At 44.0% G+C, this 27334-nt stretch overlaps 1 protein-coding gene across 4 annotated transcripts in view; it reads left to right on the plus strand.

Moving 5' to 3' along the window:
* The first annotated feature begins 499 nt into the window (after positions 1-499).
* Positions 500-27334, plus strand: part of ARMC3 (armadillo repeat containing 3) — an 88841-nt gene continuing 62006 nt past the window's right edge. For 2 of the 4 annotated variants that reach the window (XM_084782459.1, XM_084782461.1), the window contains exons 1-7: positions 500-627; positions 2062-2110; positions 10809-10926; positions 14140-14265; positions 22386-22454; positions 22920-23101; positions 26946-27140. In XM_084782459.1, coding sequence (XP_084638585.1) covers positions 2063-2110; positions 10809-10926; positions 14140-14265; positions 22386-22454; positions 22920-23101; positions 26946-27140 — 738 coding nt within the window. In that variant the 5' untranslated portion in view covers positions 500-627; position 2062. The remainder of the gene's footprint in view (positions 628-2061; positions 2111-10808; positions 10927-14139; positions 14266-22385; positions 22455-22919; positions 23102-26945; positions 27141-27334) is intronic. The other 2 variants (XM_084782460.1, XM_084782462.1) reach the window with 1 other exon arrangement.

Below are 27334 nucleotides of genomic sequence, written 5' to 3' on the forward strand. Positions count from 1 at the left end.
CGGGGAAGGAGGAGAAAGAGGCTGGAAATTAGGCTGCGCTGATGGGGTCGAAGAGGCAGCCAGATTCGGGACAATGTGTTTTTCGAAGAAAGCTGTCTGTCGACAAGGCCAGAAAAACGATTTCAGGTGGTTCAGCACACCTACGGTGTGTAGGAAAACTGGGAGGGGAAACCAGAGTCCTAAGCTGCAAGGCCAGACGCGATGGAGGTAAGGTAAGAACAGGAGAAAGATCTAGTGACGGAAGGAGACACTTAGCTGATGGCTTCTTTGCTGACTTGGGGAGGGGTGGAGGGGGAGATGGAGTAAGGAGGGGGGCGGGGAACCGGGCGAGAGAGCAAACAGGATCTTCTTTATTCGGGCCATTGAAAAGGCTATCTGAAGATGAGGAAGGGAGGGAGAGGAGGAGAGTTTGAGCCTTGTTAGTCTTGCTATGGCACGGTTATGGTTCCTGCAGGATTGATCGCCTTGGCGCTGGACAATGGGAGCCTTTGGAGCTGAGAGCCAATTCTGGGCAGAGCACGCAGGCGCAGCCCAGTGTCGCTTAGCAACCAGCAACAACGCTGACTCGTAGAGGTCAGTGCAGTTTGCTAGTTGAAGGAAGCCACTGCTTCTACAGCCTGCGTGCAGGTAAGGGTAGACATGGCTTCACACCTACCCCAAGGTTTGAGAGGACAAGGACAGGACAAACTGTGGAACCCCGTGCACGGGGCAGAGGGGCGGGGGTGCGCTGGGATAAGGGGAGAGGACACCGAGCTGTCCCAGCCTGCATCTGCAGTTACAAACTCACTTAACCGGGTGGATTAGGGGGCCATGAGGGTCTAATCTCCTGTACTTGACTGTTAGTGACTCTTTAAACAGCACCTACGTGCTCCAGTCCTCCTCTGCTGCTTTAAGTCTGCTCAAAGCCACTTCTGCCTTAGCGAATATCTGAAGCTCAGAGACTGGGCGGGCAGCAGGCGAGGATGGGGAAACAAATGACAAATAAGGCCACAATACGGCTATGAAAGGTATGAATTTGAGCTAAACCCATTGTCATAATCAGTACAATGAACTCGGTACCTATTCGTTCCGTTTTTTGTTTTTGTTTTTCTCCCATCTGTATCTGTATTCCTAAAGAAACGGGAAGGTAGATGTTTTGGGTTTTTTGTTTTGTTTTGTTTTGTTTTGTTTTGTTTAATTTTTTATATCCAAGGACGTTCATTACAACCTTGGCCGTAATTCCAGAAAACTGGAAATGGGGGGCTAGATGTGTAGTGTATTTAAAGCGTTATTTAAATGACATGTAGACCCACTGGAGACACTGGGAGGATAAATGGAGATGGAAATATTTTGAAGTTGCCCTTAAAGAATTTCTTAGGAGTGGAATGCACCCAGAAGATGCTCCAGCACACAACAGGGACATGTGCTCAACCATGTTCATAGCGGCCTTATTCATAATAGCCAGAACATAGAAATAGCCTAAGTGTCCCTCAGTAGAAGAATGGATAAAGAAACTGTGGCACATTTACACTATGGAGTACTACTCAGCTATTAAAAACAAGGAATTTACAAAATTTGTGGACAAATGGATTGAATTGGAAATGATCATAATGAGTGAGTTAACCCAGAAGCAGAGAGACTCAAATGATATATACTCACTTATAACTCGACGCTAGCCAAAGGTGGCCTATAGGATAAGCCTGTCCTGTTCCTCACAGTCCCTATGATCTTGTGGATCTCAAAGATTTCATCTGAAGTCCAACATAGGCAGTGAGTGAAATTACTGTGCTTTTTCTAGTTTAATCAGAAGTTAGGTCACAAATACTGGTTGCCTTTCCAAACCGAACAAAACACCACTGCTCGACAAGCTTATCAGTAAGTTCCTAATCAGTGCTTCCAATAGAGACGCACTGTAACAGTTTACGCATGTGCAGTAATCCCTACATGAATTGCATGCTTTAATAGAGTAAGATAAGAAGAGGAAATGACGCCCCCCCCCCAAGAACATAGATATCAGACAGAAGGAGACTGCGTAAGAATGATGTGCAAATTGTATTTTCTGCATCTTTTTTTTCTCCCTAGGATGGGTAAAAAAATAAAGAAGGAAGTTGAACCTCCCCCTAAGGATGTGGTAAGTTTCTGTTACCGACACCAGCAACACTTTAACCACCAGTTTTAAAAATAAATCATTCCAACAGTTTGGCATGGCCCACGGTATACATGAACGCATGGTGGCAGAAGTCCAAAGTCTGACTAATGATAATATTAGTCAGAGAAGCCTAACAGGATATCAGCAAACATTTACAACGTTGTCATTATGTAATTAGCACAATTAGATGGCGATTACTAGCTTTTCTAGTAATAGATAGCATGTTTACAGTGTAGCTAATGGATAAATAGTTTTGTTGTGTTCTTTTAAATACTTCCAGTTTATATTCACTGGCCTCTCATTAATATGAATTATTCAAGGGAATTTTCAAAAATAACGAGAAGCTACGCCACAACTCGTGCACACTCATGCATGGCATCTGATGATGGTCTAGGGCATGAGATGTCCTGTATTTTCCAGTTTGAAAGTAATCTGGGGTTACCAACTTCTCTGCCAAATGCTGAGCATAAGCACAGTCCCTTACAGAATGCCCTTTCACCCCTAACTGTGTGGTTTATCTGCTCACCTTAATCAATTACTGAAAGACGGCTGGCACAGTGGAAGAGCATCTTTTTTAAAATTATTTATTTATTCAGATTACAACTCAATTGTTATCCCACCACTTGTATCCTCTCGTTCCTCCCTCCCTCCCACTTTCACCCTATTCCCCTCCCCAAGTCTGTGACCGAGGGAGACCTCCTCCCCCACTATATGGTCATAGGCTATCAAGTCCCATCTTTTTTTTAAATTTTTATTTTATTAATTTATTCTTGTTACATCTCAATGGTTATCCCATCCCTTGTATCCTCCCATTCCTCCCTCTCTCCTATTTTCCCCTTATTCCCCTCCCCTATGACTGAGTCTAAGGGGGACTTCCTCCCCCTTTATATGCTCATAGGGTATCAAGTCTCTTCTTGGTAGCCTGCTTATTCTTTCTTTGAGTGCCACCAGGCCTCCCCACCAAGGGGAGGTAGTCAAATATGGAGCACCAGAGTTCATGTTGGAGTCAGTCCCTGCTCTCCACATAACTGTGGGCAATGTCCTGTCCATTAGGTAGATCAGAGTAGGAGTTCGATGTTTACTGTTGTGTTGTCTTTGGTTAGTATAATAGTTTGAGCAGACCCCCCGGGCCCTGATCCACCCATCACGATGTTCTTCTTGTAGGTTTCTAAGGACCCTCTAGATCTTTCTATTTCCCCATCTCCTATATTTCTCTTACCTAGAGTCCCAGTAGGACGTCCTCACATCTATCCCAATCTCCTGGTAAGTGAAGACTTTTGTGGGACATGCTTTTTGGGCTAGTGTCCAGTTATAAGTGAGTATATACCATGTGAGTCTTTCTGCTTCTGGGTTAACTCACTCAGTATGATCGTTTCTAGTTCCATCCATTTGTCCTCAAATTTTGGGAATTCCTTGTTTTTAATAGCTGAGTAATATTCCGTAGTGTAAATGTACCACAGTTTCTTTATCCATTCCTCAACTGAGGGACATTTAGGCTGCTTCCAGGCTAAATGAATAAGGCTGCTGTGAACATGGTTGAGCATATATCTTTGTTGTGTGGTGGATCATTTTCTGGGTATATTCTAAGGAGTGGAATAGCTGGGTCTTAAGGAAGCTGTATTCCCAGTTTTCTGTGAAATCGCCAGATAGATTTCCAAAGTAGTTGTACAAGTTTGCATTCCTACCAGCAATGAAGGAGTGTTCCTCTTTCTCCACATCCTCACCAGCATGTGGTGTCACTTAAATTTTTGATCTTAGCCATTCTGATGGGTGTAAGATGGAATCTCAGAGTCGTTTTGATTTGCATTTCTCTGATGACTAAAAACGTTGAACATTTCTTTTAAGTGTTTCTCAGTCATTCGATATTCCTCTGTTGAGAATTCTCTGTTTAGTTCTGAGCCCCATTTCTCAATTGGGTTGTTTGGTTTGGTGGTGGTTAATTTCTTGAGTTCTTTATATATTTTGGATATTAGCCCCCTGTCAGATGTAGGGTTGGTGATGATAGAAGAGCATCTTTGATGATTCTGACTTTGGCATCCCAGATGTTTGATGCGCTCATCATCAGAAAGAATACACACAGAAATGAGGACTTTCCAAGTTTGCAAAAATTGGAAAGATCTGTAGGAAGTTGCCCTCCAGATCTGAGCATTACAGTCAAGCTTTCAAGCTTTGTGCCAGCATGGCTCCTCCTAAACCGTGTTGGTCACTTTGACCAAGTTGCCAGGTTTAGCCAAACCATTGCAGCTTTCTTTATCTTTGAAATGGGAATACACTCTCCAACTCATTTGCATTGCTGTGTTAATTAAACCAAAATAAATTACATGATGTTCTCAGTGCTTGATGTATAATGCAGTAAATGATCTCTCTCTCTCTCTCTCTCTCTCTCTCTCTCTCTCACACACACACACACACACACACTCTCAGTGGGGGAGGTAATAATAGTTTATGAAATCAGGTTTGGGTTTGGGTTTGGGTTTCGAGGCAGGGTTTAATCCCTGTAGCCTTGGCTGTCCTGGACTTGCTTTGTAGACCAGGCTGGCCTCGAACTCACAGCAATCTGCCTGCCTCTGCCTCCCTGAGTGCTTGGATTACAGCACCACTGCACCCTGCTCAGGCTTCTTTGTTTGTTTGTTTCTTTATTTGTTTTAATTAAAGCAAAAGAAATGTCCGGGGCGCAAGCTGCTAAGTGATGCAGAGACTCACACAGTCTCACACACACAGAAGTGAAAATAACAAATCTTTCTAAAGGAAGATTAGGGCTCTTAACGGGACCAGTTTTATAGACATGAAATCCCTGGGAAAATATTAATAGACAAGGACCATTGGTGGATGTTATATGTGTCTTCGGTGGACCCCTCGCTTACGGTGAACTGAGAAAGTAAGAGCTGCATGTATATGTGTCGGTGCTAGGGCTCCAGTTCTTAAGTCTTCTATGTGCCCTCAAAAGCTGAAGCACAGCGCTCAGGGACAGCCAGACATTAGAACACTGTAGGGCCTGTATTAGACAGGGCTACTGTTTACTATGATTGCAGGAAGTACGTCAGACTGATATGCCTACTGATTGTTAGTCTTTTGATTCTAATTAATTATCATTTGTTTGTTGCTAAGCACTGTGTTTGTAAGTTCCCTTAAAAGCATCAACAGTGCTACGTGGGGGTACTGTGAGCCTTATGAACTAATTAAATAAAAGTCATCCGGGCTCAGTGGCGCACACTTGTAATCCCAGTACTCAGGGAAGAAGAGGCAAGGGGAATGCTGTGAGTTCGAGGGCAGCCTGGTCTACAAAGTCCATGTGCAGGACATCCAAGTCTACACAGAGGGGGGGAAAAAGTCTACCACATGAAAAAAATGAGGAAACTGTCACAAGTCCACAGTGACTACCTCTGCACAAGTTTCCTAGATGAAGGCAGACAGAAACGTCTATATTTTTTTTTCATAACTCTATCATAAAGTAACAACTATTTCAATGGTTGTCAGTGTGTGTGTGTGTGTGTGTGAGAGAGAGAGAGAGAGTGAGAGAGAGAGAGAGAGAGAGAGAGAGAGAGAGAGAGAGGGAAAGAGAGAGCGAGCGCATGCCAGCCACATGTGAACCAGGCATAGTGGTGCGTGCCTACAGTGTCAGCACTCTGGAGACTGAGGAAGGAGACTCATTTAAGGCCAACCTGTGCTACACAGTGAGACCCTGCCTCAAAAAGGAAGAGCAAAAAGCAAAGCTAAGCAAACAAACGTGGCCTGTGAGCGCCATATTGGAAAGACAGAATCAGGAACACTGCGATCTCTGGAGTTCTGTGGCAAGCAGTTTCTCAAAGCTGTATTTCCTTAATTGAGATTGGAGACTGCCTCTCGCTGTAAGCCTCTGGTCTCTGAGCAGAGCCAGCATGCTTCTCCTTACTTTCATTCTTTCCGTCAGTAATTTTGGCGCACCGTTCCTTTTGTACAGAACGTGACACTGCCGTCTCACAACAAGCCTGCTGCCGACTGACTGCCTCGTGGGGAAGCAGATGGGCTGTGTGATTACAGCTCGGCATTGTTTATTCAGTCACGTGGCATTCTGTTACAGCCATCGTTTCATTCTTAGCACCTTTTTAAATAAAAAATGACTATGACGCTGTAGGCCCTGCAGGAGAAACAAATGCCGTGCCAAGTGCCTCCACTGTCTGCCAGGCACTGACACTCCTACAGCAGAGCTGCTCTTTAGCGTGTGGCTCTTATGGCCTCCATCTTCCTTTATGCTTCTCATAATCTGTATTGCCTTGCTCCTAATGATGACTGCAAGGCACAGGAACGTAGCAGAGTGTTGACTGAACCTCCAGGAGAGATTAAGTGGTGTTTATTTATCACTCTTGTTTCGGCAGAGTTTTATGTACTCTTCCTCTTCCAAGACCGTAGTTACCATAACATTCTCACACGTTAGTCATGTGTTCATAAAATGAGCTTTAATATGTTCAAATATTAATTTAGGTTTTTGCACTATGTGGTGTGACTGTAGTTGTAGCTACTTGGAAGGCCGAGGCAGAAGGGTTGCTTGAGTTTGGGAGTTCAGTGCCAATGTGGGAAACATTGCGGAATCTCAACCACAACAAAGGAGCTGGAGAGATGACTCAGTTGGTGACGGCACACACGCATGAGGACCTGAGTTCAGATCCCCAGACCCCACAAAAGAGTTAGCCATGGTGACCCTCATATGTAACCCCAGTGCTGGGTAGGAGGGGGGGACACTGGAGGATGGGGAGACAGGCAGATCCCTGAAGGTCAGTGGCCAGCCAGTCTAGTCAAATTAGTGAGCTTCAGAGAAAGTAGAGACCTGTTTCAAAATAAAATTAAGGAACGAAAAGTGACAGATGAGCAATAAAAGACAGTTAATGTCAAACCCTGGCCTCCAGATGCACTCACAGTGACAAGTATACACCACCCAAACAAAGGGAGGCAGGGAGGGAGGGAGGAGGGAGGTAGAGAGAGAGACAGACAGAGAGGGAGAGACAGACAGACAGAGACAGAAGGGAAGAGAGAGAGAGAGACAGAGATGAAGAGTGATGGAGAGAGGGGAAGGGAGGGGGAGAGAATGAGAGACAGATGAAAAAAGAGAGAGAGATAGAAAGAGGGAGATAGGAAGAAGGAAGGAGAAGAGGAGGGAGACAGAAGAAAAGAGAAAGGGTTGTATTAGAAAATTAAAGCTCTGAAATGAGGCTCGCATCCTGTCTGCGTGTGGGCCGGTGGGAAGAGTGAGCAGCTGGGCTATCAGGACAGGGCTTGAAGTCTCAGGGTGTCTAAAGCTGTGGTTCCCAGAGAATGACAGGCAGTCGAGGGGCCTTGTGAAGGAAGGACAGAAACTCCAGACTCTTATGCCTTGAGTTCAGTAGCAGCGTGGATGTTTTGGAGCCAGTTGATGGTTTGGGTTCCCTGACATCACAAGGCCACCTCAGCTCCACAAACCACACCCGGCAAGCCCAAGAAAACACAGAGCTTTGTAGCTCCAACTCTTATTAAGGGAAGTAAAGAAATTAAATTATCAAGAAGTGGTTGGCAGCAGGTGACATGGTGGTCACTGGTCGTGGCCTTAGAAGTGGTTACCTTGGGCACTGATGAAGGCTAAATTCAACTTGGATATGGACAGTCAGTAGACAGTGGAGAGAAGGAACCATTCCATCGTGGTTTTGACCGCTAAAGGGAAGGACGGACAGAGGCTGAATAGTATGTAAAGAACGTTTGGTTAATGTTTGAAAATGAGAGAGATTTGGTTGGAGTCTATAGCACAGAGAAGGGTTGGCAGCATAGACATCTGGCTAAAGGACCCTGGAGACTTTAAGTTCTAAGCTGTCTGGGTGGAATTACATGTGACCAATAACATGCACGAATTGCTAAAAAGCTGTGAGCAGAATAGCTTTTAGAGCGCACACAAGTCAGCGAGTTGTAATTGTGGTAAGAGGCTTTTATTGAAGATCTTGGACAGTCTTAGGCAGAACTTCAGAAACCTTGCTTCTGCAGTACGGCTAGCTTTTCCCTATGGGGAAGACGCTCCTGGATTTGGTGGAGAGAGGTTTAAAAATGGGCTTGAAGTAGACAAAGTTGAACCAGACGGTGGATAATTGCTTGACATAGCAAAATTCAATATCCTTTAAATTCCCTCCATCCCCATTACCAAGAAAATAATCTATACACTCAACTACATAGTTTTCATGATGTTAAGTAGCCAATAAAAATAATTAAGGATGCAAAAAAAAAAAAAGAAAGAAAAGAAAGTGTGACCCATATCAGGAAAACAATCAATAAGCCATTAGAGGAAATAAAATAGGAAGCTAAAAAAAATTTCAATTACCAGAAAAGGAGACAGGGAAAAGAATAGATAGGGAAAGTGGAGAGAGACAACAAGAGGGTCAGTAAAAGCCAACCATATTGATAATCATACTAGATATAAATGTTGAAATAGTTTAAGGCAAGAGATTGTGAAATTTAATGAAAAGACTCAAGAAACCTTTAAGGATACATATAGGTTAAGAGTGAAAACAGACATACATTCCATGCAAACACTAATAATAAGAAGCTGGCTGTGTATTGAACAAAATATAATTATAGGACAAACAAAAAATATAATTATAGGATACTTTTATCACAGAAAAACAAGGGGATTTTTTATAATAATAAAAAATTTCACTTTTTAAGAAGGAAATGGTCTTCAATGCTGTTAACTTAGTAACACAAATTTTAAAAATATGAAGGAAAGGGGCTATTCCATTGCATAAATATGAAACATTAAACATATTACTTTTACCAAAAACCAATATCTATATCCTATGAAGCATTGCAGAGACAAATTAAGAAAAGTGTAATGAAGCAGACACCTGTGCTGAGTACAGGTACATTGATGGCAGGATTGTAAAACGGTAGAATTACTTTGGGAAAACGTGACATTTTCTTGTGAAGTTAAACACACACTTGACATCAAGCCAGAAGTGTGTGTGTGTGTGTGTGTGTGTGTGTGTGTGTGTGTGTGTCCAGATGCATGAACATATATTGTTCATGCATTTGCAAGTCAGAAGTCAACATGAGATGTTTTCTCCAATCATTCTTCACCTTTATTTTTGAGACAGGCCTGTCACTGAACATGTAGTGCATTGATTTGGCCAGAAAATTCCAAGGGTCCTCCTGTGTCTGCCTCTCCAGAGCAGGAATTATAGGCAGCCACCCCTGCACTCCTCTCTTTCACCTGGGTGTTCAGATATAGAAGCTCTTGATCAATGTTGCGACAATACTGTCCTCAAACCCAGCAGAAGGCAGTTGGAGGTAAAGGTGCATGCCACCAAGCCTGATGACGTGAGTCCACTCCCCAGGACCCACATCATAAAAGGAGAAAGCCCACTCCTCTGAGTTGTTCTTTTGAACTCCCATGTATGTGTATGCATGCACGTGCATGTATGTGCACACCCATGCAAATGTGCAGGCAAACACATAATTAAGAATGTAATAAGTTTTCAAAAATTTAATAGGCTTCTTTTTCTCTATGTGGATTTTTAAAATTCCAGATATGGCCTTTTAGGTCACTGCCTGCATCCATCATCCATTGCCCTTTCCTTTTTTTAACCTTCTAGTTCCACACAATGATGTCGTTTTATTTTTCCAAACATGATGAGATGTTGATGTAGGAAGAGTCAAGCCAAAGAACCAGCTAACACTTGGAAGTCCATTTGCCTTTATCATAAAGAGAATGCCTTCCTCCATTTGTCTCTGGAAATGAAAGAAAACAGTGTCATAATTTGTTTGCTCCTTGCCCACAAAAAGCCCCAATGCTATGAGTTTGGTCTTGTTTGGTTTAGCTACACAAAAATGGTTCAAATTCAGCATGATCCTGGTCTCAGAGATCTACGCATTTCCTCCACACTAGGCTACTATTACCTTTTTTCTGGAACCTAAGTTTGTACTTGATATATACGTTTTTCTATCCCTTCATCACTGTCCTTGCTTCACATATGTAATTCGGGCTTTTCCATTAAGAGTCCTGTAGTTGGACTGGGCATATTGATGCTTGAGACAGGGCACCAGATGTTCTCAAAGATTCTTGTGTGTTGCCTTAGAATGATAACAAAGTATATTTATTTTACTGAGCATCTGTGATTGTGCAGACAATGGGCTAAGTGCCTCATTGTAACCTCTCAAACCCTCGGCTGGATCTTTTCTGATATGTGCTATTATCGCTAGAACACAGAAAAAGAAATTAGCATCCCAGATGCCTCAGCAACTTGTCTGAGATGAATTGAGAAGCTGCATCTGCAACTCAAAACCCTTTCTTGCCTTTCCTGTGTTCTCTAGGAATCAGAGGGCTGTCTGTCAGTCAGTGCTGAATGCAGTTTGTCTGTCTGTGGTTTTAAAACTTTATGCATATGAGTGTATCACTTGTATGCATGTTTGCACATCACATATGTGGAGTGCTCACAGAGGCCAGAACAAAACATCAAATCCCCTGGAAACTGGAGTTACAGACAGTTGTGAGTCACCGCGGTGGGTGCCGGAAACTGAACCCGGGACTTCTGGAAGAGCAGCCAGTGCCCTTACCCACTGAGCCATCTGTCCCTCCAGCCCGTGACTACATCCTTTTGCGCAACTGTGGCTGCTTTACATTTCAAGCCACTGTTCATTTTTATGTGACATTTATGCGAGCCTGATTGCCTTTTCTTGCACATTTCAGTTTGACCCACTCACGATTGAAAGCAAAAAAGCAGCCACCGTGGTGCTGATGCTCAACTCTCCGGAGGAAGACATTTTAGCCAAAGCATGCGAAGCCATTTATAAGTTTGCTTTGAAAGGTTTGGATTTTTTCAGTTTCTCTTTCCAACTCATATCCATATACTAGGTACCAGGCACTTCCTACACTAGGATGTAGCTTAATTCCTGTGTGAATAACACCCAATGAGCTGTCTGAAGGCAGTGTGCCTTCCTTCCTGCTTTACTCAGCTCCCAAGGGTCTGTCACAATGTAGAATGGTCCTTTAGGCCACTTCACTGTGGGAAAAGCAAAGGAGTCAGGCATGGTGGCACAGGCCTGTCAACTCAGGATTGGGGAGGTGGAGGCAGGAGGATTGTGAACGCAAAGCTAGCCTTGGCTATGTAGTAAATACACTTGTCTCTCCCATAACTCTCCCACTCACTCACTCATCCAATCAACCAATAAAAACAAATGCCACAGATGCAAAAAGAGCCCCATTTGAGCAGTAAGATAAACTTGTTTTGAATCATAACCTAAAGTATAAAAATAAATATCCATGTGTAAGACAATGTTTGATATAAAAAGATTAAACCAAGGCTGCTGACACTCACTTCCCTGCTCCCTTCCTCACAGTACCTGTTCACTCCCAGCATTCCCCATTTCCACTTTGTTCTACTGTCTCCCATACCATCTCATTTAAAGCCACCACTTGCCCAGTTTCAGTGGCCCTTTTCTAGTTTCCTTGCCTTTACCCATATTTCCTCCCACTTGGATGTGCACTTTTCACAGTCAGAGCCTAGTATGCATACCCTAGTGTCTTGCTGAGCCTGGCTTACCTCATTTAAGGTGTTCTAGTTCCTTATATTTTCATGCTAATTCTATAAATCTGTCTTATTCGGAATAAAATTCCATTCAATACAATTTAAATGATCAACAGGGAGAGATTGTTGAATTAAAAATCTAAACTAAACTACATGCTGCCTTCAAGAAAAACTCTTAGACTAGAAAGGCTCAAATAAAAGATGAAAAAAGATACGTCATAAAAGGGCTAATCAAAATTAACCCGGTGTTCTTATATTAATGTAAGAAAAATAAACAGTAAAAGGAGCCAGAGGTCACTTCATTATGATAAAGAGGTCAACAAATCAAACGGCTGCAGAAACTCTTCCACAGCTATGGACCTAACAAAGGACCCTTGAGATGCGTAAAGCCGGTATTTCGAGGAGAAATAAGCAGCTCAGAACTGCCCCTCAAGAGAGGATTCAAAGCCTTTCAGCAAGTAAAGGGAGAAATAGACAGCACATCTAAAAATATGGAAGACTTGACCATCAGTATTAACGACCTTAACCTAGTACTGGGTTAAGGGCACAAAACAAGACTAAAAATTTTTAAGGGATTCTAAACTATTAAAAAAATGTATCTCCACATCACAGACGAATTGCATTAGAAACCAATAATAGCAGATATTCAGGGTAATCATTAAAGACTTAGAGAGTAAGCCACACATTCCTTCTATGTAACTCATAAGTAGAAGAACAAGGGGGATAAAAGCAGAAATTAAAGCAACCTACAAAACTTTGTAGGATGCTGTAAAATGAGTGTTCAGATTAAATTTGTATTGCATCATGTTAGAAAACACATTTTAGCATCAGGGAGGTGGCTTGGTAGGTAAAAATGATGCCCCAAGTTTGGATCCCTGGAGCTCATGCAAAAAACAAAAACAAAACAAACAAAACAAAACAAACAAACAAACAAAACAAAACCAAACCTGTTCCCTGACTTCTATCAATACACATGCTCACAAATGCAAAATACACACGCATATACACAAGAAGAAAGAAATTCTTTAAAGTTTCAAACCAGTAGCTTCAGCTTCCTTTTAAAGAAAGAACAGTGGTAAAGGAGAAACTAAAGTCAGTAAAACAATAGATATATGAAAAGAAATTAACAAGGCAGAAAACAATTATAAAAAGCAAGCAGAAACCGTGAGCTGGCAGAAAAGAAAATGAGTCAGTCTTCAGCTCTGTATACCTCTTAAATGTGGATATGGAATTTGCATAGAAAGCACTAGCAAATTAAACCCAACAACTGAGTTTCATGCCAAGACCTCACGATTTGTTTAAGTTCACAGAATTAGTCAAGGAATCCTATCCTATGTGATAGGCAGAAAACATGCCAAAAATATCCACATGGGACCTTCAGAAGTTGTGAATGTATGTCATTACCTAGCTAGAAGAAATGAGAGTGCAGGCATAAAAGTTGCCAATCAACTGACTTTGAGATGAGATTATTTCCACGTGAGGCCAACACAGTCTCACAGGTCCTGATTGCTGAAAGGAGGAGGAAGGAGGCTCAGAGCCAGAGAAGATGTGGTGGGAAAACAGGTCAGAAATACGTGGCTGGTGACATTGAGGGTGGAAGGTGCCCACAAGCCAAGGAATAGTGAGAAGAAATAGGTGTCCTATTTCTGGAAGAACAGTTCAGTGGTTCAATGCGCGTAGCATCCATAAAGTCCTGGGTTCCATTCTCACCCCCGCCCAAAAAAGATAAAAGAAAAGAATTGTTGTCTCTCACTGAGCTCTAAGAAACATAGACCACCTTACCAACACTTGCTTTTACCTGCAGAGAGACCTTTCAGACCATAAGATGAAAACTTCACTGATTTCTGTTTGGGTGTGTGGAGTCCATTAAAGTAGCTATAAGAAACTAATACAGCACTTTTGATGGATAAAAACATCATCATTCAAAATTTTCCCATTTCTTTTACAAGATTCAGTATCTAGGCGCCTGAGAGATGGCTCAGCAGTCAAGAGCACTTGCTATAGTCACAGAGGACCTGGGCTCAGTTGCCAGCACACACACTTGGTGGTTGACCACTGGCTGTATAACTTCAATTCCAGGCTCTGTGGCCTCTTCTGACCTCCTCAGGCACTGCACGCACACACGCACGCATGCACACGCACATGCACATGCACACACTCATGCACACACACTAAACAGTCATATTTTCAGGAAAAATACTCATATACATAAAATAATTTAAAAAATAAAGACAGATAAACATAAGAATGTCTAGGATGTGGTGACAATATTAGGACACCACTCTGAGCTGGTACATTGTGAGAGCTGAGGACAAGATGAGCCTACTGACATCAGGGGAAGAGAATATGCAGGGTGCTGGAGCCCTGTGCTTGTTGTGAGAGAAAGCAAAGAGGGATGAAAACGGAAAGGGCAAATAAGAAACAAGTAACACATCAGCGCTCCAGGGAGATTGCAGGCATTCATGCACAGTCTTGTTTTACCTGTGGTGTCAGGCGAGGAGAATAAAGCAACCCTCCTTGAACTTGGAGCTGTGGAGCCTTTGACCAAGCTGCTCATGCACGAAGACAAAATCGTAAGAAGAAATGCTATGATGATCTTTGGCATCCTGGCTTCCAACAGTGAGTAATGATGCTCTGAAATGACCATATTCTCCTCCTTTCAAATTTAATTTCAAGGGATTTGCCTAAGTGTTATTTAAACAGACTTTGAAGTCAACAACAACAACAAAAAACAAAAAAAAAAAAAAAAAAAAAAAAGAAAGAAAGGAAAGAAAGAGGAGTTGGGGTGGGGAATGCAGTGTAGCAAATGATTTCATATTTTTTAAAAAAGATGTACTTGTTTATTGTATGTGTACCTGCATGTGAGTGCAGGTGCCTGTGGAGGCCAGAAGAGGGCACAGGATCTCCTGAAGCTGGAATTACAAGTGGTTGTGGTGGGTGCTGGGAATCAAACTCAGGTACTCTGAAAGAGCAGAAAGTGCTCTTGAGCATTGAACCATTTCTCCAGCCCAGATTTCATTTTTTTTTAATTTATTTAATTTATTTATTATACAGCGTTCTGCCTGCATGTGCACCTGCATGCCAGAAGAGGGCACCAGATTTCATTATAGATGTTTGTGAGCCACCATGTGGTTGCTGAGAATTGAATTCATGACCTTTGAAAGAGCAGACAGATTTCATATGTTAATAGACTTTAAACAGATATATTAAAAAAGGTGCAGATAAGTATAAAATCTCACCTCCAAATAGGTGATGATGTTCTAATATAACAGGTTAGGATAGAAATTATCTGTTAAAACGATTTCCCCTCAAGTTAGTGTAGTACAATTTGCCTGCACACACGTCAGTTAAGCTTCATAGAAATTTCCTATGTCGATGAAGCTCACAGTAGAGTTTTGATAAGTTGACTTTGCTTGTATAAAAAATTGGTTGTATAAATATATGCTCTATCATTTGATTCAAATATGTTTATATATTTAGGAGTGTTGGCTAAAACGTGATCTTCTGGCATTTAGAATAGCCCCCCTAGAGGCATTGCAGATGTGACTGTCATGTCACATATGTGTCAGGAGGTGGCGGAGAGGAGAGAGAGGCTATGACTGCACCCAGTGTTCTGACCTGCAAACATCTGAATGATTAGTAGCCTAACGCTCCCTGAAAAACAGGAGCACGAGGCAACCACACATCTGGTACACCCAGGCCCGGATGGGCTCCCAGGGTGGGGAGGAGGCCAGAGACTAGAAGAACCCTGTCTGGGACTGCTGGGCCCTTGGGGTGCAGGGGAAGTGTGAGCTCAAAAGGGATACCACTCAAATGGGGCCAATTGGGTGGGTCCTGGAGAGCATGGTGTTCAGGATGACTACCAATCTGGTGCTGTACGGGTGAGGGCGTCTGTACAGAACTGGCCCCACCCCTTCCCTCTGCTCTCCTGGGAGAGCTGATCCTAGAGGCATAAAAGCAGGAGAGCTGACTCAGCCAGCTTTAGCACTTGAGAGAGCAGCCTGTACATTGTGGGAGTAGCGGGTGAGCTGGCAGAGCGCATGAACATGGGAGAGTGGGTCCCTGGCACTCATCTTCCATGTGATGGCACATGGATGAGGGAGAGATACCCTTCTCCCCTGCCACCCCTCACCACCTGTGCCAGGTGGGTCCTGGGGTCATAAGAGCAGGAGATCTGTTCCTGCCCTTCACCCGCTGCAGCACTCCAGAGAGCAGGTCCTGCACCTTGCCTGGGCAGCAGGGTAGAGCTGGCCCTGGTTGTGGAGGGTGGCAAGTGAGCCAGCAGCAGGGCAGAAGAGCAGAGGAGCTGGTGGGCTGACCATCTCAGCTGCCTCTCAGGCCCAGATCCACCAAGGCTTTGAATTGGCCCATCTTGACATCTACCCCATTTGCTGGAGTGCATGGAGGGGCCAGTCCTACAGATCCAAAACTACAGGATCTCCATGACACAGGGCAACAGCAGGCTCCCAGTGGGGTTCCAGTATTGATAGAGTAGCAGAAGCCAGAGGCCTCAAACCAGACCAAGGAGTCAATGCAATGAACATCTGCAAGAAAAAAAAAAAGCAGACAAGTGGGTGTACTGTAGGATTGTTTTCTCTGTTGGGGGAGAGGAAGCCAGAGTGAAGGTTGGGAGTGAGGGGAGGAAGAAATGAGTGAGATTGGGGTGCATGATGTAAAATTCACAAAGAACCAATAAAAAGGGTTTTGTTTTTGTTTTTTTAATTAGCAGTTTGGCAGAGCCATGCCAACAACGGTAGTCTCTGACTTGTGGACTGCGTGTAATTGTCCAGGCATAAGTCACATTTCTGTGCCTTAGGTTAGTTTCTGAATTACAAACTTTGTAAATTAAAAAAAAAAAACCCTTCAAAAATACAAGCCAAGATTCAATGATAGTTTTAATGGAGAATGAATTCAGTCACGGAACTAGGGTACTCAAAAACAACCCGAATCTCCCAGTTACAGCATGTGGCTAAAGTCATCACTTTGTCCCTTGCTATGGCCTCCACAAGTCACAGCATGGATTCTTTCCTTCCTGTCCCCAACTTGCAGTTTTTTATAGGCAGTGTATGATATATACAGATTTGGATTTTCAATGACTTATTCCTGTTTGTTTTGTTTTTTCATTCCTCCTACTTATCCATCCGTCTTCTAATATGCAAGGTATTTACTTCTTTTGAAACTCTCAAAATTGTTGGTGAAAATTCTCAGCTTAGGATTATGTAAATGGCATTTTATGGGTCTCTAGAGGATTTTTTTTACCCTAACTTACTAAGAATTAGTGGCTAGAGTGCATACTGCACTTGCAAAGGACCAGAATTTGGTTCCCAGCACCCACACTAGGTGGCTTATAACTGCCTAAGTGATCCTCCCCCCCTCCCCCTCCAGAGTCATTGACCCAAGGGGACAAAGGGAGCAGGGTTGATGAATGGGGTTTGCACTGGGGTCAGTACAATGGGCAAGTCTCCCAAGAGTCAGCTCCAGAGAGACAGCTCACATGATTGTTTCAGTGGTGAGGTATTTAAGGGTCCTTAGAGTTACGGGTGGGAAGGAATGGCTGGCCAGAACACAGTACCTAATTATCACGTGGACAAGGGGAAGGGAGTGGGTCTCATGTGCTACATCTCACAGCACTTGCAAGAGGCTCTGTGTGCAGGTTCGTTCTCCAAGCAGGTCAGGCATCTGGGCCTAGAAACATGCTCCAGGTAAGGTCAGGCAGAGAAGAGGAAGCACACACCCTCCCCCCATGCCCAAAGAAAGCAAGTTCTCCATTTTGCATCATGCCTTCGAGAGCTATCTAGACATGGTGGACTGTGACCTTCATAGCAGGATCTTCCAGCATAGCTGTAACTTCAGATTAAGGGGGATCCATAGTCTTTCACCTCTTCTTGCATCTACACACACACACACACAAACACACACACTTATAAATAATTTTAAAGAAATATTTTCACATCTGTGTGTTAAAGCGTTCTCTCAGACCTCCCAGGCCTCGGATCCCACCCTATGAGCTGTTTTTGATGAGTGCTCAGATGACACATCATATCTGCTTGTCCAACAGGGAGAGTGCTGTTTTCCTCAGAGTTCCAGAGAATACCTTGTTCTCTGGCCTGTTTTAATGATTGATGATAACAGGTCATGAGTACATATCTGGGATGGTGAGCAATGGTGGTATACTAAAAGCTTTATTTGGATTCCATGAATTAGATGGGGAGGAAAACCCCATTATTTGAATTGATTGCTCTGTATTTGATGATGTTGCTAACACGTGGCATCCCCAACTGTCTGGTAAGGCCTCCTCTGCCTGGAAGGGTCAACACGTTCACCACTAAAGCTCTACACATGTCCTAGGAAACTTGGCTAGAAGATAAGCAGGAAGCCATTGGAGCTAAGAAGAGCTACGCCTCCAGGCTCCGCACCCCCATGCTGCGCAGTCACAGAGTGGGGTTGGCTGGTCTAACAGCAGCAGGGGATGCTCCTTAGAAACACGTGTCTTCATGCGCGCTCATGGCAGAGGAACTGATGTTTCAGCAGAATGCTGGATACTGAAACATCCCAGAGGAGACAGCACTCACTTCACAGCCTCTTCTTCCTCCCCCTTCCCCTCCCCCTTCCTCCCCCTCTTCCTTCTTCCTGTTTCCTGCCTCTTCTTTTTCTATTTCCTCCTCTTCTACTTTCTCTTCCTCCTCCTTCACTTTTATTCTCTCTTGCCCCTTCTTTTTCAATTTCTTTTCTCCTTCCTCTTTCCATTTCCTTCCCTCCCTCCCTTTCCCTCCCTCCTCTTCTGGCAGTCACCTAGCTGTGTGTCTGTGCCAATCTGGAGTGATTAAAAAAGACACTGAAGTTACTTTCCTGGATCTTCAGTTTTGGCCCAAACACAGCTGCCTCTGTCTTTTTTCTCCTGCCAATTTGTATTTAAGTCACTGAGAGCATGCAGCAGATACAGTGACTATGGACAGCTACAGAGCATTCACCAGAAATCCCAGGTCAGGTGTCAGGCAACATCAGAAACCAGCACTTTGGGCCACTCAAAGCCACGGTGGAAAGATGGAGCTGTAAACCGGCAAAAAGGTCAGGAATGAATTAAAATGGTCAATCCAAGACATGGTGATTGAAAAAGTAATCGAGCCTGATACAGTGGTATTAAAGTTGCTGGCAGACCTGCCTCAACCAGAAATCCTAGGCGGCACCCTGCTTAATCAGACCCTGCTCACTGGCCACAGCACGGGTCAGAGTTTCTGTCTAGTGGCCAGAGCTGCGGAAATTCACAACTAAAAAAGAAGGAACAGAGACCAGTATTGTGTTTACAGTGCTTGAAAGGCTAACTTGCCTGTTATTTATTTATTTATTTATTTTTGCTAATTTAACCTCAAGGAAAAAAGAGAGATTAAATTCTTTCAACAGTCCCGAGTCAAAAGGAGAACTATAAATCCATCAACCAGGGCTGCCAGTTCACAGAGCTGAAGCAAACTGGAACCATCCATGGGGCAGGGAGGAGTGGGTCAGCAGATGGGATGGACCACCGTCACCACCCCAGAGCAGTTCTTGCACATCTCTGCTCAACTAGCCTAAATTTTACGGCATAAGACTCTCTGATGAAGACTTTTAGCTAGTTTGGGCAAAGCAAGGGGCAGTGTCAGCCTGAGCCCACGTACCTCGCAGTTGTGGGTGTTCCGTGTGGCTGCCAATCACACAGAAAGAAAGCGGTTGGAGGCTGCACAGGTGGCAGCATGGTCTGCCTTAAGGTCAAGGACAAGTCATAAAATTTGAAGGGCACTGGGGTGTTTTTTTACACATGGGGATTTAAAATCCCAGAAATAGATCCTAGGCTTTTTTTTCCCAAGCACATAAAAATAAAGAATTTTAGTACAGTTGTCACAAAAATTGTTCTGAACTATGCAGACTGGCATCAGGAGAACAGTACTTGCTGAGAAAAGGATGCACAGAGTTTGGTTCCCAGAAGCTCACAAGCATCTAAGTACCATGCTGAGAGACTGTTACCTGCCAATCAGTGGAGAAAATGCATCTTTAAAATCTGGTGAGGAAGGATGGGGCTATGACAAGGATATAAAGTGAATCAATAAATATTTTTTAAAAGTTTTTTCAAAAAACCTTGTTATTGTACCGTAAATGGCATCCCCTGTTGTATCTACCACAGCTTGGGCCTGAAAACCCAACTGAGCTGATGTAGGGATGAAGAAATGACGGACATTGCAGTGGGTTGAATAAAAATGCTCCCAATAGGCCCATAAGGAGTGGCACTATTAGGAGGTGAGGCTTGTTGGAGTAGGTGTGTATAACTGAACTTTTGCTACTTTGTGTGTTTTTTCTCCCCACTCTTTATTCCCCTGGTTTTACCTCCATCACTAGATAGGAGAGAAACAAAGATAGAGGAGAGAGAGAGAGAGAGAGAGAGAGAGAGAGAGAGAGAGAGAGAGAGAGAGAGAGAGAGAGAAGAGAGATAAAGATTTCTGAATCAGATTTCTTTTCTCTTGCTTCTTCTTTGAGCATGACCACTAACAAACCACAACCAATCCCCCACTGAGTGACCAACAACCATCCGCACTTCCTGGGACCCTAGCATTTATATAACCCCTGAAAAGTTCCCAGATTTCCAAACATCTCAGAAGCTACTGGCAGCTGGCAAAACCGTATCTCTGCTGGAGCATGATTCAAATCATAGTGGTTGCAGACAGTCTGAAGCAGTCCCATATCCCCACACCTGGGATTAAAATGAAAACATATTATAATGTTTCTGGAATTTAAAAAAAAGCAAAATTTCAGAGATGTCACTACAAGTGTGGCCCTATTGGAGGACATGTGTCACTGGGGGTGGGCTTTGAGGTCTCAGATGTTCAAGCCAGGCCTAGTGGCTCACTTGCTCTTCCTGCTGCCTACAGATCCAAATATAAAACTCTCAGCTACCTCTGTAGCACCATGTCTGCCTGCATGCTACCATACTTCCTGCCATGATGAAAATGGGCTAAACCTTTGAGCTGTAAGCCAGCCCCAAACTTTCCTTTGAAAGAGTTGCCATGGTCAAGATATCTCTTCACAGCAATAGAACCCTAAGACAGACAGACAGACAGACAGACAGAAAGGCTGGCATCAGGTGGGCTGTACTATCTCTGATGCAACTACTACACACAGAACCCAGAACTCCAGTGAGTTTATTATGGGCAGTACTGGAGGAGGGGTGAGCCGGTTCATAGCAGGTCTTTGTAGGAGAGTAGTTTCAAGGAAGCTATAGCCAATGCTTTCTATAAACTCTGTCAGCTTTCACACCAGGACCAGAGGAAGGCTTTGCCAGTTCCTTCACTTGATCTGGGGGGAAGCTTTGTCAATTCCCATGAGGCACTGGGGTCCTTGTCAGTAACACACATCCATTCAGGATTTCCTCTGCTTCCTATCATCCACCTCCTTGGGACACTGCGTTTCCTGAAATCTTGTCTGGCCACCTACAAAGGCTACTGTCCATTTGCTGGGCCTTCAGTCACTTGCAACAGAAACAGAGAAATCAGAAGTTCTGACATATTGAAGAAAAGCCACAGCTCCAAATTTCTCAGGAAAAGGTGTTTAGTGAATACCAAACATATTCAGCAGTTAATAAGGATGAATTCGTCAGAGCTAGTTTGCTACAGTGACCTTTCCTCCAATTTCAGTAGGGCTAATCTTTCCTTAAAGATAAAGGAAATGCGTGGAGAAGTCACAAAACTAAAAAGCACAGGAATCTTTTCTTTTTCCTCAAGAAGCTGGAGTTAAGTCTTCAAGAAGTAGAGACACACCTGGCTACCCTTAACCTAACAGAAACCACAGAAAACTGCATTTCTCTGTAAGCACTTTTGACATCTTCAATAATTAAATGGAATGTGAGCAAGCTGGATACATCGGTCAAAATATGTTAAGACAATTGTTTACATTCTCCACAAGCTTGTGAAAAAAATCAAAGTTAAAAACAATTTCAAAATGGAGAGACTAAGCGAGCATAGGTACGCAGCTTCAACTGCTGACCTGCAATGTAAGCTAAGGCTTTAGGAAAACTAAGGAGCAGGAGAGAAAGATCTGTAAAACAGACTCCTCTAGATATGGCAGAGAAGTGGCTCGGATGAAATCTCAACAGTGTGGTTTCCTAAACAAGACCCTGCATAACGACAACCATCAGCGTGCCAGTGTGGATGTGGGAATTGACAATGTTCCACCCTTAGATGATCAGTTATACAATCCCAAATAGTCAGCTCTAAATATATGTACATGTGAGTAGCAGTAAGTTGTACACAGAGAGAGGGGGATGAGGGAGGGAGAGAGAAACAGAGACAGAGATAGAGAGACGTAACAGTAATTTTAGGCGACCATGAACCTGAGAGGGAGTGGGGATATGGGAGGAATCAGAGGGTTAGGAAGGATGCAAATGATGCAAACATAGTGTTTATGTATAAAAATTGCAAAGCAAAATTAATGTACTAAACAGGTACAGGGCACTGTAAGTTGGCTTCCCTGGTGTGTTCCAGGCGCATCTGGCACTTTGCTGTTGCCATGGTTAGTGTTGAGGAAGAGGCAGAGGCTAGATGGCATCTGAGTGGAGTAAACTGACCTTCCTATGATACCTGCCACCTCCTTGTTGGTGCTTAGACCTTAATACCTTATTCATGAAATTAGGTAGACGCACCTGTCTCCTAAGGAAACGCTTAGCAGACACTGCCACTTTTTCAGCGAACATGCCTATTTTGTCTCTTCCTCTGTAGGTGATGTTAAAAAGTTACTGAGGGAGTTGGAAGTCATGAATTCTGTCATTGCTCAGCTCGCTCCAGAAGGTAACTTGGCATTCTACATTGATTTCCAAAAGGGAACTGATTGCTTTTTTACACTTCATCCAACTACCTATTGAGAAGAACTTAAGAGCCATCAGCTGCGAACTGTCATTATAATCTTGCAAATCACAGATCGACTTTTTAACTTTTTAAAGAAAGTGTGATGTGGACAAGATTTATAGAGCTTTGTTTTCCAAGGCCCCCTCCCCCATACGTGTGTGTGTGTGTGCGCGCGCGCGCGCGCGCGTGTGTGTGTGTGTGACTAAAATTGACTCCAGTGCTCTGCACATATTCAGAGAGTACTCCATCACTGCAATCTACCCCACAACCTTGGAACCCCAAAACCTCCTTCCCCAGCCTGCCAAGCGGTTGTGGTCACTAACATGCCTCATCCTGGCCCCTCCTCCAAGCTGATGGTAAAGTAAGGCCTCTGTAAGCAGCTAACACCTTGTCTTGCTTATCTGTGAGGTGCAGAAGAAGTGGTCATCCATGAGTTTGCAAGTCTTTGTCTGGCAAACATGTCCATCGAGTACACAGGGAAAATACAGATCTTTGAGCACGGTGGACTCGAACCACTAATCAGACTGCTGAGCAGCCCGGATCCAGATGTGAAGAAGAATTCTATTGAATGCATCTACAACTTGGTACAGGTGCGGTTAGCTTCTGAACAGGGTTTTGATGGCAGGGGCGTGGCTCCACTAAAGTGCTTGCTTAACATGCAGAAGGCCCTGAGTTTTTGCCTCAATATCATTTTTTAAAAACTGTTTGTGGAAAGGCCAATTGTGGGGGATAGGGATGGAGAGATGGCTCAGGAGCTACAAGCACTTGCTGCCCTTGGAGTGGACCCAGGATCAGTTCCCAGCACCCACATGGTGGCTTACACCCATCTGTATCTCCAGTCAGGGGGGTTTGATGCCCCCTGTTGGTCTCTATGGACCCTGCATGTGCATGCTACACAGACAGGTAGGCAAAACAGCCATACACATAAAATAATTTTTAAAACCCATTATAGAATTAGTCTTCTCATTTAAAAAGGAAAAGATTTTTTAAAACTCACTAGTTTTTCATTGTTGTTTTCAGCACATTTGGTGTTTATCACTCAGGAAAAAATAATGAAAATCTCATGCAGATGTCATTCTCCTTTCCCATTTTTATAAGTAATTATCTACCACAAGTAAAGAAATGTATTGCAGTCTCAAAAGAACATAATGGCATGCAAATTAAGGTGGGATTCATCTGAATCTACTGCATTTCTTTTAAAATGGAAAGCTTACAGTTCATGTCAAATCTGGGAAATACCAACACAAAAAAACACAGCTCTCACCTCAAAGGAAACGAGAACACTTATTCTAAAGCCAAACTTGAGTAACCTTGGCCTGGAAAACGAGCAGTTACGTCACCCCAGATTCCACATCCCCATGTGGAAGTAGGTACATGGGCTTTTAGAGGAAACAGAATAAAGAAAATCCCAAATCAAGGCAAAGTTAAAAATGCATTGGTGGGTACATCATAGATGCGGTTACAGCAAGATAGGAGAATGTCTCCTATAGGCCTCAGAGGGTATCTGGTGACGGTCTTAGCTTTCGGTTGGTAGGAGCTTAGAGTCTACCAAAAGACTTTCATCTATTAGCCTGTTAGCTCTGACATGGGATTGAGCAAGCATCCACTATCCAAGGGGCTGGAACCAGCACAAGATGAGGAAATCAGCCTCTAGACCTGCAGTGTCCCAACCTCTCACATCACTGCTGAGATGTCATCAGCCTTTGCAGACATAGCTTCTTTCTAGAAATTCTCATTCATGAGAGCAAGCCACCGGGGCAGCCCTGATGGGCTCAGAGCATCAGATGGCCAGTGGCCAAAGCTTTGGACTGCTCATTGGTGAAAAACTTGTCATCTGAGTCTGCTCTGAGCAACTCATTAGTCACAAGAGCAGAATGCTGTCTCAGCAGGATGTGTTCCACTCCCACAGCGCTACTCCCTGTGCCTGGTCCTCTCCCACAACAGGTCAGTTTAGAGCAGTGTTTTCCAACCTTCCTAATTCTGTGATGCTTTAGTATAGTTCCTCATACTGTGGTGACCCCCAACTCTAAAATTATTTCATTGATACTTCGTAACTGCAATGTATGCTGCTGTTATGAATCATAAAGTAAATATCTGATATACAGGATCTCTGATATGGGAGATGAAGGAGTCATGTGATCTCCAGAGGGTTGTTACCCACAAGTTGAGAAACGCTGGTTTAGACAGACTTACCAGCCTCTTCTCCACTGCTTTTCCTGCAAGCTTTCCCAGCGTGCCTGCTAAGCTGTCAGTCAGCTGAAGTCCTCTCAGACAGGGCATGAGAGGAAGGGAAGGGGGCTGATGGTGAGATGGTTTCCAGGCAGTGAGATGGGAAGGGGCTCAGGAGACATTCTCTGCCTCTGCAATGTGACTTCCTCGTGCTCCAGGAACAAGCATCCTCTGGAGGGAGTCAGGCCCCTTTCTCCATCCACTGTCCCAGTTCCCTGGGATTTCCCTCATCACCCCACCTTACTTTCCTGCTGCCATGTGATAAGACACCTGAACATATAGAGGTTAGGTGAAAGACAGCCTAAGGGAGAAAGTGTTGACCTGGCTCCTAATTCAAGAGTCCACCGTGGCAGGGAAATAAAGGTGGCAGGGCTTCAGCTGCCGGGCACATGACATCTATGATCAGCAGTCAGAGACTGAAGGATTGCCACGCTCAGCTAACGTCCTCCACTTCATATAGCCCAGGGTCCGCCACCAGGTGAGTGGCCCCACAGACACTTAAGATGGGTCTTCCCACACCAGTTAATGGAATCAAGAGAATCTCAGAAGTTAATCGTGGTCTAGAGAACCTCTCTCAGGACGCTCACAGGCTTGTCTTCTGGGGACTCTTGCATTATTCGTAGTTGTCAATTAACACTATCTCTCTGACTCACTCAGCTGGCTCAAAGCTTTCCATGCATGGATTGGTGGTATTAACCCCATGGCTCCTTGTGGTTGTGTTTTTCTACTTTTTCTTTCAAGTAGATATAAGAAACATTGCACTGCGGACTGTGGAGATATTAGGCCTGCTGTAGCTAAATGCTGTAGGCTGGGGTGGCTCAGAACAACAGAGTCAGTTGTGAGCCTAGAGGTTCAAAGCTGGGGTGTTAATCTGACTTATCCTCCAGCCACTGAGGAGAAGCATCTTCGAGTGCCCAGCTTTTGCTGGGAGCCAGCACTCTAGTCTCTGCCTTCATTGTCTCCTCCCTCCTGAGGACATCAGTCCTATCTTATAATCACACCATCAAGGACCCCACTGTGCTCCGGGATGACCCTCACCTTGCCTAGCTAGCTCCATCTGCAGTCACTCTCTTTCCAAATGTGGTCACATGCTGAGGCCCCTGGGGGGCACGATTCAACTCATTGTAAAAGCCACCTGTAAGTTTTATGTCTGAAGGAAGCTGAACATATAGAGGTTAGGTGAAAGATGATGGAAGAGCTGAATGTGGGGGCTTTCCCGTGTGCGCACGTGCGTGCGTGTGTGTGTGTGTGTGTGTGTTACACACATGTTTATATGGGTGTGCACACAGCTGTAAATGTGAGCATGGAGGCCAGAGATCAAGGTGTCCAGTCTTCAATTGTTCTCTATCCTCTTTTTCTGAGACAAGGCCTCTCGCTATGTGGAGCCCGATGGTTAAGAGAGGCTGGCCGGCCACTGAGTTCTAGAGCCCACCTGCTCTGTCTCCTTGGACCTAGAACGCAGGCTTGCTGCCGCACCAGCTTCTTTACATGGCTTCTGGAGGTCCAGACCCATCTCCTCAGGCTTTGCATGGCAAACACTCCACTGACTTAGCCATGTCTCCAGCCCCCTTTCCACCTTTAATGTCATTTTAATCACGTTTGAGTTTTTTTTTTTTAAATCATGATTTAGTAGTAGTCGAGAGTTTGGAGTTTCTTCACTACTCAATACGACAGCCCTTGCCCGACTCCCACCGTCAGAACTGCGTCATCACATTCAGCAACGTAACCACGCTGATTCTCTTAAATAAAGACCGTTCGTTTGAAATAATCCTGCTGTAAGTTCGCACACACAGGGCTACCTACAGTACCGAATGCAAGCGGCTATTTCACAAATGACCTCTTGAAGATAAAGAATCCATGTCATTATTTCATCAAATAGTATTTGAAACAGTATAGCAGTGTGAAAGGAATTTTACTGTGCACAAATATTAAGGTAGTGCTATTTATAGAAGTCTGCAGCAACATAAGTCCTGCAGGTCATAGATGCCTTTGACTTCCTGTTGGTGGTGTTTGCATAAATAAGCCAACATTTCGTTACTGCCCACGAGAAGTTTTCTTTTGTTTGTGAGTTATTTTAGAATCTGGAATCAAAGATGGGGATATGACGGCGCAGTAAAGTTTTCTGCCAGAACACGGCACTCTCCAGCCTGGAGACTGCATCTTGTTGTAGAAACGACTGGCGTGCTCACTGGTGTTTCCCGGCAGGACTTTCAGTGTCGGACCACACTCCAAGAACTTAACGCAATCCCACCGATATTAGAGCTCTTGAAGTCAGAGTACCCGATTATTCAGCTCCTGGCTCTCAAAACCTTGGGCGTCATCACGTGTGATAAAGAGTCCCGAGTGATGCTGAAGGACAATCAAGGGCTGGACCAGATCACCAAGATCCTGGAAACCAAGGTATTTGCAGTGTTTCTGTTCATTGAGCTCTCTCTCTCTCTGAGAAGTCCTAAAGTCTGAGTGTCCTTCATTCTAAAGCAGAGTTTACAGGAGTGATGCATTCATTGCCGTGTAGCCTGGTACGCTGCGGGCCAGTTGTAGAGGCCATCTAGAACTATTAGAAACCAAGCTGTCTGGTTGTGAAGGCTTAAGAT

The sequence above is a fragment of the Acomys minous genome, assembly GCF_964271855.1.
Source record: "Acomys minous genome assembly, chromosome: 5".
Lineage (NCBI taxonomy): Eukaryota > Metazoa > Chordata > Mammalia > Rodentia > Muridae > Acomys > Acomys minous.